The sequence below is a fragment of the Agrilus planipennis genome, unplaced genomic scaffold, assembly GCF_000699045.2.
Source record: "Agrilus planipennis isolate EAB-ADULT unplaced genomic scaffold, Apla_2.0 scaffold170, whole genome shotgun sequence".
NCBI classification, from domain to species: domain Eukaryota; kingdom Metazoa; phylum Arthropoda; class Insecta; order Coleoptera; family Buprestidae; genus Agrilus; species Agrilus planipennis.
This window is the reverse complement of record NW_020440530.1, coordinates 46,555-57,532: the sequence shown is the minus strand read 5'-3', so window position 1 is coordinate 57,532 and position 10,978 is coordinate 46,555. Positions and strand designations below refer to the sequence as shown.

At 33.0% G+C, this 10,978-nt stretch overlaps 2 protein-coding genes across 5 annotated transcripts in view; both read left to right on the top strand.

The window, feature by feature from the left end:
• LOC108736698 (ankyrin repeat domain-containing protein 12) overlaps positions 1-10,978 on the top strand; it is a 68,707-nt gene that overhangs the window by 42,815 nt on the left and 14,914 nt on the right. The window contains exons 5-10 of one of the 4 annotated variants that reach the window (XM_025979735.1): positions 5,247-5,498; positions 6,717-6,953; positions 7,607-7,840; positions 7,904-8,107; positions 8,179-8,374; positions 8,758-8,830. In XM_025979735.1, coding sequence (XP_025835520.1) covers positions 5,247-5,498; positions 6,717-6,953; positions 7,607-7,840; positions 7,904-8,107; positions 8,179-8,374; positions 8,758-8,830 — 1,196 coding nt within the window. Of the gene's footprint in view, positions 1-5,246; positions 5,499-6,716; positions 6,954-7,606; positions 7,841-7,903; positions 8,108-8,178; positions 8,375-8,757; positions 8,994-10,978 lie in introns of those variants that run through there. The other 3 variants (XM_025979736.1, XM_025979738.1, XM_025979737.1) reach the window with 3 other exon arrangements.
• On the top strand, positions 799-4,280 carry LOC108736697 (deformed epidermal autoregulatory factor 1). The gene is made up of 4 exons (XM_018469226.2): positions 799-2,287; positions 2,580-2,910; positions 3,217-3,540; positions 3,616-4,280. The coding sequence occupies exons 1-4, from the start codon at positions 1,818-1,820 to the stop codon at positions 3,799-3,801; spliced, it is 1,311 nt and encodes a 436-aa protein (XP_018324728.1). The 5' UTR covers positions 799-1,817; the 3' UTR covers positions 3,802-4,280.

Genomic DNA, 10,978 nt, shown 5'->3' with positions numbered 1-10,978 from the left:
GGGGGGGGGGGGAATTCTAACCTTTAACGCATTTACCGCCATGTGTGCCCGCCTAAATTTTATTATTATATACATGTTTTATAAATATTTTAATATAAAAACAATGTAGTTTTCATAAACTACTACGTTTCAAAAGGTGGCCATCCGGTTATAATAACTTACGATTACGGTAAAAATGCCTAAGGATAACTCTTCTGTGTTATTATCATTATTATTTAAAACAAAAACCCAAGTTATCCTAATCAGAAAAATGTAAAGTACTTCTACACCATAATAAATTGGTATACCTTTAAACAGCACGAAATTATTATACCTATTAACTTTACTAAGTAAATTGTAAGTTATCACAATTTAAAACTTTTTTAAAAATCAGGTACAAGTTGTTTGTTGTGACAATACCTAATGCATATATTTTTCTCATAAGTTAACCTTAATGCCCAACCATAATAAGTAATAAGTACTCACCACACGTGAAGAAACTCCCTTTTCTCTTGTTTGTTCGCACACAAATTGTCACATATTTCTTAAATTTGTCTATTCGCCAAATTAAAGGCCAAGTACACAACGCGACACTAAAACTTTAACTGAACAAACATAGAAGTAGGCAGTCACAGAATGTTTAACTATATATAGGCAATTGGCAACAATCAATGGATCAACCAATGAGAAAATTTTAATTCAAATTTACAGTTTTTTACACCAAAATAAAAAATATTGTTTCTTATAAGAAACTTTAATCAAAAGCATAATTAAAACATATTTAATACATTACTAACACATCATTTACTTTCTGAAAAATTATTAGCAGGTACTTCTGAAAAAGTAATTTAACTTAAATAATAGAAAACGTAACGGTTAAATTGTAGAACTGTCATATTATAATTTGTAACTTTAATATTAGAGATGTGTATTTTATTTACTTTTCATTTTCTGGATCGTTGATTAAGGAACAGTTTTCTTTAGTTTGTTCATTTATTGGTGTTTCAATATTAAAAGAATCTTCTAACTGACGATGTTTTCTTACCAAAGCAGCAAATTTCATCTGTTGTTGTGCAATTTCAAAGCTTAGTGTTAAGCTTTCTTTCTCTAAATTTCTTAACTCTTTAAAACAATTTTCTTTTTTCTTATGCATTTCTTCGTAAAATGTAGTGTCTGATGGTGGTTCCATTATTTTAGAATAACCTCTAGTTCCCGTTTACAAATGAATGAATATTATAATTAATTGTTAAGAATAATTGTTTAGTCAAAGGTAGGCAGATTTATTTAATTAATGACATGGCTGGTCAACAGTTTCTTTATAGGTACCTACTCATTGTTTAATAAAAATATATCGTTGTTATATAATGTACCATTACAAATGCAATATTAATTTTAAAGTGGGATTTATTCTTCGAAATAAACTTAATTGTTACAAAAGCAAGTAATTCAGTTATATTTAAATATAATATTCATTCCTGTATTGTAGAGAAAATGATTATCAAGCACAGAACTAAATCGGTTTAATATTTTTAGCCATTTACTATTTCTATGCGTTTTTTTGTTTTTTGATACATTTAATGTATTTGAGACTTTTTTAAATGCCATATTCAACAGATATAATGAGATTAAATACTATTTAAATTTCGCGCTTAACTTGCGCACTTGTAATTACGCCGCCTCGAACATCGGGCATTTCTGTAACCAACGGGGCATCCGGCACGTATCAGCTTTGTAGGCGTTGCGGTCACTGTGAAATCAAATCATTTTCGTTGTCTTGTCTTTTTTTTTTTTGGAAAGTCGTTTCTTTCGAAAATTAGGTCCGAATTTTCTTTTTCGCGATGGAGAACTCAAACTCGGAAGGTGTCGTCCTACCGGACATTTCCGAAGCCGAACATCTTGCGAGTGATCACGATGGCGGCGAGAATGGCGAAAATGTCGTTGAAACAAAAGTTGTTCCGCAGAGGATATCACTTCAACCCGTACGCCATGGTGCTGTCCCTGTCAGTTTACCAGTGGGTTCGCTTATTACAAGCACATTCAATGTTATCACTCAAGACCAGTTGCCACATTTCAAGCCAATGCTTTGCGTGGATAATAACGGATATTTAGCTACAGCTGATGGAAGTGGAGGTGAATTGAAAACAATAGTAATCCAGCAAGAGGATGGACCCACTGGAGGAACCGTAGCAACTCCTGTATCTGTTTCATCGGGTACCAGTGTAACTGCTGGTTCCTGGAGTGAGGCTGCTAGTATGCCAATACTTCCAGTTAGATGTAAAAACACTTCTGCAGAATTACACAAAGAAAGGTATGTACCTGTGTTTTCTTCTGGTTGTAGGTATCAGTATAAACTTCTTAATAAAAAAGTACCTCTTTCATATCTTTAAATTTAGTGATTGTTAATAAAAGTAACTGTGCCTTTGCGGTCTGTTCTACTGTTGAAGGTATATTTTAATTTCTTCGTAAACGCAAGTATTTTATGGTTTTAGTAATTTAGAGGTTAGAATTGATAAATTTCCTAGAAGAAAAGAGTGTGCTTTTGAAGGTATACCTTCTTAATGATAGTAAGTTAGTTATTTTATATTCGTATTGTTTTACAGATTTGGTTCTGGAGGCCGAGGGCGATGTATTAAACTGGGTAACCACTGGTATACCCCGAGTGAATTTGAAGCTCTATGTGGACGTGCTTCAAGCAAAGATTGGAAGAGAAGCATTCGTTTTGGGGGACGAAGTCTCCAGACATTGATTGATGAAGGGATCATTTTACCCCATGCAACTAGTTGTACTTGTGCTGCTTGTTGTGATGATGAGACCGCTACAGGACCAGTTAGATTATTCACACCTTATAAGAGAAAACGAAGGAAAGATGTAGATGTGTCTCACAAGAAGCGAGACACTAGTGAAGACAGTGATGGAAACAATGCCATACAGGTATATATACTATTTGTAGATGGTAATTGATTTAATTCCAACTTGTTTAAATAGCACACAATACTAATACAAAATCTTTATACATATGTAATTTAAACATTTATAAATACAGCACATCAACATTGTCAATGATATTAATTTACTTTAACTAATACTATGAATTTACCACATACTTGAGGTTCTTGTATGACTGGCATAGCATGTCATCTGTAGTGGTCTAGTTTGGCAATGTCAAACTCTGTTGCTTAAAGAGGAAAAATTGAATCAAGAAATTATCATAATGACATCAAATATATATTTTTACAGAATCGTGAAGAAGCATGGCAAAATCTTGCTGAGGGTCTAGATTCAAATGAGTACCAACTTATGGATACAGTAGTGTCTGGTTCAGATCCTTTGGCGGCCCTTAAGAAACTTGAAGAAATTGCTGCCAATGTGACTAAATTGACAAGTGAATTTAGAAGAGGCATTGAAGAGGTAAAGGTGATGATCGAAAGACAGGCCGAAAAATTCCAACGTGAAAAAGATGCGGCCGTTTTAGCAGCAAGGGTTGAAGCTCAAGTGGCTGCATTACAACCTGAGCCTGATTCCACATTACAGCCATCTTTGGATAATGAACATCAAAAGAAGGTAAAGGTAGTAGTTGATACCTCTTTTTACACTGCTAAAATGTCTTCTTTTATTTTTAATTGTTTTGTTTTGCAGTGCGCCAATTGTAATAGAGAAGCCTTAGCAGAATGTTCATTGTGTCGTCGAACTCCATATTGTTCTACTTTCTGTCAAAGAAAGGACTGGACATCACATCAGGTAGAATGTGTACGGGGTGTGACGTCGGAAAGTGGTCCGCAGCAGTCCATTATGCTTATTGTGGAGAGCAGTGACGGTCAATAGCAAGAGGAGGAGCTGGAGGCTGAGCCACAACAGTCGTTACAGCCACAGCACGCTACCCAGTCTTTCTCTACCGTCTAATATTTGTTTACCTTACCAAACATCTGATGTGGGATGTTTTTTCGTGTGCAGGTAGATTTTCCTTTTTTTTCTTAAATTCGAAAAATCCTCCAATTGAAAATTTTTATTTTGGTAAATGGCACCAAAGGTAAATAAAAATACTTTTCTGCTTGTAAATAGCAATAAAGAAATCCCTTATTTATTGACGTTTATAATCGTTGTTGATAACATCGTTATGAAAATTTTAAAATGCCAAAAGATAAGATACCAATTTATAACAGGTGAATGTTTTGTTTACTGGAATTGTATGTTTATCTTTTTTTTACTGTTGTAAATCTTTTTCTTGCAATGTCTTATCTATTGGCACTTTCTCATTGAGGGTAAATAAAATATATTTTTCTTAGGTTTTCTTATTATGCACTGTTTGANACGCAATCTCAAAAATATCTTTATAAATAAGATACAAATTTATATGTTTAATTTAATTAAAATTAATAGTTTTTGAGATCAAACCGTAACGAAAACAAATATTCGCATTGATATCGTAATTATTATTTAGCCTAGTCATGTCATTAATTGTTACTTTAATTAAGTTTAGAAGATAAATTTGGACCGTATTTTAATACACAATAAAAAGTTTCGATATTGTGTTACGATTTAGACTAATTATGTTCGAACATAACCGGAAAACTATATGTAATTGTATGTACTGTCGAATTGAGAATCTTTTAAGTAGATTAATGAAAAATTGACATCGTATATTACGATTATAAAAATTAAATCCAAAAAGAGGCACAAAGTACTTTGCTTATATTACCGCAACCATAATGACGTTACGCCGTTTAGTATAAATAGATAAATTGGATGTTTAATTAACTAATTTATATGTATAGGACTCAGGTACGTAGATATTTTTATAAATGTTTATAGTAATGAAAACAATAGTAATGGACACTTTTAAACATCGTGTCTATTCAACCGATTCCGTTGTTAAAATTACTCTTGCTAATGTATCTCTGGCAAAAAAAATTGAAATCGTTACATCAAAACATAAATATGTACCTATAACGATTCTTACTATCCTAATTATTATTATAAATGTTATCATGAAATTTTGTACACATTGTGAGGGGCACAGAAAAGGACCTAGGCTACCTTTTATCAAGAAAAAAATACTGTTCCCGAGGCATAGAAAAAAAAAACTTTTATATGATCGTCGATGATCTTTGACACTCAAGCGAAGCAGTAGATAAAACCTAGTAGTAGATAATATTGAGTCACTTCCTTCTTGAATTACAAAGCACTAATTTTATTTTTCGGTCAGCGATAATATTTTGGCATTCGAAGGTCCGCAAAAAAAAAGTTAAAAAGCAGTCGTTACATTACAGGTGCCACCTTTAAAAATTGTAATTCCTCAGAGTTCTGCAAACGAGCAAGAGACGGGCTCGAGCAGGAATGGGAAGAGCAATTCGCAACGATCGCACCAGGCATTGCCCTACGTTGTCGCTACCTCGAACAGTGGCGGCAGCAGTGAAGGCGCGGAAAAAGACGCGGTCGGTGGAGGATCAACCACCTCCACCGATTCCGCTGTAGTCAAAAACGAAGACAAGAAGGAATCCGTTAGCGGAAATGATGAACAGGTACCTTTGATGTTTTTATTTTATTTTTGTTGGTTTTGGGTAGATTGATGCATTTTTTATCATTTGCTTAACGTCTTCATTGAAAATTAGTGCCTTTGGAAAATACTTTCAACAGCAACGGATATGGCATTCAAAACGCAATTTTTCCTATGGGTACATGTAAAAAATGCTGCTATTCAAACATCGATTCTGAACGTTGACATGCTCTTTTAACGTATCACGCATTGAAAATTACATCGGTCATGTTGGAAAGGGCCTTTAAAAACCTTGAACAGCATGGCCTCATTTGCAAGAAAGTACATACATACTTAGTTTTAAAAACCTTTTGTGGAATTTTCATTCAGAGATCTCTTAATAAAAATACTTGTGTAGCATATTTGCTGCAGTACATGCGTCTTCGCGTTCTAGAGTTGCGTTTTAAATGACACGTCCTGTAGTAAGGGTTAACAATTACAACAGGGTAACATATTTTTTTCTTAGTTTAAAGAATAAAGAAATGGAGCACCCTAACTTACAATTTTCGTAATTATTTTCGACAGTATTTAACAACTACCTAACAAGTAATATTGTCCCAAAATTGGGTGATTGGTGTTGATGCTTAAAATCTCCTTTAAAATCTGTACATTTTAAAGAACTAATTTGTTGGCAGTAAATATAAAATATTAATAATTTCTTCTTGAAGTGATTGAATTTCTTTGGAAAATACCGTATAAGTTTTCTGGATAATTAGAAATGTATGTTAGTATAGGATTGTGAAAAAGTATTCGTTAGTGTTAATTGCAATATGGTTGTATCATTCGCATGGTAAAATGCTTTTGTTCATTTTAGTAGTAAATAGAACAATTACTAAGTATTTTAATAATAAAGTTAATTGAATATTTTTGAACGCATGTAATACATTGGCTTTGGTAGAAGTTATCACATAGAAATTTGCATTTTGTTTTTTTTAATATTTAGAAGAGTTCTTTTAAAAGCAAAAGCCTAATGTTTGAACAATCCATGTATTTGCACTTTCCTTCTGTCTTCTTCTTCTAGAGTATTTAGAGTTTTGTTATTTTCGTCATATACACTTTCAGCTTATCGTTTAAAAAAAGTGACAGATCAACTAAACTGTGCTAAAAGTTTTCATTTAAGTCGCCGTGTTCGTTTGCTTTTCCATTTCGGTTACAACATTATCACAGTCGTATTAAAACGACAATAATTATTGTGTCTTAATAGAGATCGTCTAGCTCCGGTCACCACCAAAGGGTGTTACGCAGTTCACACCGTTCAGGTCCAAGTCAGACGGGTGCCGATAGAGGTAGCAATAACTCCTCCCCTCAACTGCAACGGTCTCACTCCCCCTCCCCTTCCGCTTCACCCTCAGCACCCCCTAGTCAAACCGAAACTGCCGTCTCTAGTAACCATGGTAGCTCTTCTTCCGCATCCACAACTAAATCCTCTTCGGACGATAAGGTAAAGGGTTGTATATTTGACGTTTGGGTTCTTTTTAATTGATTAGACGATTGAATTAAAGAATGGATTAGTAGGTAGGGGGGTAGAATGTAACACGTAGTGGTGTTGGTAATATCTAAATGGTTAGATTGTAGTTCCTACTATTTGGTATTGTTTTTTGTTGGAATTGAAACTGACAATTCGTAGAATAATTAATAATTATAGTAATTGTTAAATTAAAAAAGCATAAGAATTTAAATATGTTTAATTTACTTCTCGTTGCTCTTTTTGTTTAATTTTATTTTGCATTATGAATTTAAATTTGAGTTAATATGACTAGTAATCCCATCTATTCAAGGAAAATAATTATTTATACTTATGTTTTGATGCCTGGGTTTAAACAACAATTAAGCTGACTAATAGCAAAATATTATTTAATCTTACCACACAATGGTTGCATACATTTGAAATTTTTGGAAAATGCCAGCATTTTCATTTTCAAAATGTTAAATCGACATCGTTTGGGCTATTTTGTTAATAAGCCGTACGTTTCACGAATTTTGACGCATTAATATCCCTCAGATTTCAGAAACCTATAGTCATATAATGCGAATAAGATTTTACTTCTCAAATAAACACTTGTTCCTGTTTATTTTGGAAATATTTTATCACAGGCTAACCCTACAAACGAAACTGATTCAACCGCCACAACATCCAATACAAATTTGTCTACACCATCGGCTCCTGTTGATCTACACCCTCGTAAAAGGAAGATGAAGCCTAATAAAGATGTACCAACAACGACGCCTGCAAATGATCCCGTGGAAACTCCTGCCGTCTCCGAAATTCATCCCCACGAACAGCCTATTACTAATTGCTACCAGTTGTTCCTCAATATACGTAAACAGGTATGAAAAGTGACAGACCCATGTAAAATAGTTACTAAAATGACGAAATACATCAATTTACAGATTGAAAAAAGAAGAAAAAGCCTATTTCCCGTCCAACCAAAACCTCCCCAAGGTTTCAAGGACTATCTAATGAATCGATGTACCTATGTGTTAGCTGGAACTACCCCTACAACCCCTAACATAAGCTATCCTTCGTCGCTTCCAAGTCAGATGAAAGACCTTTTTACAGAACAAGAGAAAGAGCGGTACAGATTGAGAATGCAGGTAATTTAGTAAACCACAAAAAATATGTATTAGCTTTATTTACATGTTATTCTTTTCATTACTTGTTATAGCATGTGATAGAAAAAGAAAAGCTGGTATTGTCAGTCGAACAGGAAATTTTAAGGGTGCATGGTAGAGCTGCAAGGGCTCTTGCAAACCAATCGTTACCCTTTTCGGTCTGTACCATACTTCGAGATGAGGAAATATATAACTTGATAACCCCTGAACAAGAGGAAAAGGACAGAAATGCCAGATCTCGATACAATGGTAAGTCAAGTTTAAATTAATTGTTTGTAGAATGTTCTTTCAGTTTTACAAAAGTACCGTTTTTTGTTTGAAGTAAAATCTGTTGACTGTTATATTTTTATTGAAGCCTACTATATTGATTTTTTATTATTAATATATTGTACAGTATATTGTAAATTCACATAACTTGGAGTTATGTATTTCTCGTTTAATGAAATAAAATAAAAAAATATTTTCTGACAGCTGCTACTACATATACGTCCTACACTTTTCATAATAGGTTAAAAGTAGATAATAATCTAGATGAGTTTATTTTTCTCCTTTGAAGATCCAGCTATAGCGAAACAAGTGTTCCGGGTTTTTACCTAAATTTTTCATATATGTTATTTAAATTATTTTTTTAGGCCGTCTCTTTTTGAGTTGGTTACAAGACGTAGATGATAAATGGGAGAAAATCAAAGAACACATGCTTTTAAGGCATCATAACGAAGCTGAATCGTTGCACGCTGTGCAAAAAATGGACTGGGAATGGAAAATGAAAGAACTTAGTCTCTGTGATGCAAAAAGCACTCCCACTATAGACGATCATCATGTGCCCATTGTGCATGTCAGTGATGATTTCGACCTTTTACCAGCTTAACGGATTGCTATTTCTATGAAATAAAGTTGCAAACGTTTTGTAAATTTTACTTTTTAATAAGTATGTTAAATGTTTTATAGTATCTCTAAATCTACAAATAATGTATGCAATTGGATAAGTAAATGTATATTTTTTGTATAACTGCTTCTTATTACAGTAGAAAGCCAAAATAGATAGGTGAAAAACTGAGATCAGTTTTAATCAATCGATTATTGAAAATTGCGCTAACAGTACACATACAAGGTAAATTACATGAAGTTGAATAAAATTGCAAGATTTAGTAATATAGTAACTTGATATTACAATCATATTTTTTGAATTCTGTTTTTTGAAAATGAGTAAAAAGGAAATTAAATTTAACTGTTTTATTGTTTCCTCTAAGAAACACTAGTATTTCCCTAATATTTGCAAAATAACAATAAAAACTGGAAAATTAGAAGTCAGTTCAAAAAAAAATTTCGTATTAAACAACATCTATCCAAGGTAGAATTTGTCAAGAGGAGTTAGGTTGAGAAAAAGCAGTATTTAATAAATACAACAGAAATATCCTCGCTTTTGGATATAACATAGACTAACCTTTCGACGAGAGTGTCATATCGTGAAATTAACCTAACCTCTTTAATCGTTTAATTACTGAAAAAATCAATAAATATACATGAAATGATCGAATTAGCAGCTACGTATTTTGCTTGTGCAAAGAAATGAATCTCTGTTTCAATTACCTAGCGATGACACGTCCTGTAGTAAGGGTTAACAATTACAACAGGGTAACATATTTTTTTCTTAGTTTAAAGAATAAAGAAATGGAGCACCCTAACTTACAATTTTCGTAATTATTTTCGACAGTATTTAACAACTACCTAACAAGTAATATTGTCCCAAAATTGGGTGATTGGTGTTGATGCTTAAAATCTCCTTTAAAATCTGTACATTTTAAAGAACTAATTTGTTGGCAGTAAATATAAAATATTAATAATTTCTTCTTGAAGTGATTGAATTTCTTTGGAAAATACCGTATAAGTTTTCTGGATAATTAGAAATGTATGTTAGTATAGGATTGTGAAAAAGTATTCGTTAGTGTTAATTGCAATATGGTTGTATCATTCGCATGGTAAAATGCTTTTGTTCATTTTAGTAGTAAATAGAACAATTACTAAGTATTTTAATAATAAAGTTAATTGAATATTTTTGAACGCATGTAATACATTGGCTTTGGTAGAAGTTATCACATAGAAATTTGCATTTTGTTTTTTTTAATATTTAGAAGAGTTCTTTTAAAAGCAAAAGCCTAATGTTTGAACAATCCATGTATTTGCACTTTCCTTCTGTCTTCTTCTTCTAGAGTATTTAGAGTTTTGTTATTTTCGTCATATACACTTTCAGCTTATCGTTTAAAAAAAGTGACAGATCAACTAAACTGTGCTAAAAGTTTTCATTTAAGTCGCCGTGTTCGTTTGCTTTTCCATTTCGGTTACAACATTATCACAGTCGTATTAAAACGACAATAATTATTGTGTCTTAATAGAGATCGTCTAGCTCCGGTCACCACCAAAGGGTGTTACGCAGTTCACACCGTTCAGGTCCAAGTCAGACGGGTGCCGATAGAGGTAGCAATAACTCCTCCCCTCAACTGCAACGGTCTCACTCCCCCTCCCCTTCCGCTTCACCCTCAGCACCCCCTAGTCAAACCGAAACTGCCGTCTCTAGTAACCATGGTAGCTCTTCTTCCGCATCCACAACTAAATCCTCTTCGGACGATAAGGTAAAGGGTTGTATATTTGACGTTTGGGTTCTTTTTAATTGATTAGACGATTGAATTAAAGAATGGATTAGTAGGTAGGGGGGTAGAATGTAACACGTAGTGGTGTTGGTAATATCTAAATGGTTAGATTGTAGTTCCTACTATTTGGTATTGTTTTTTGTTGGAATTGAAACTGACAATTCGTAGAATAATTAATAATTATAGTAATTGTTAAATTAAAAAA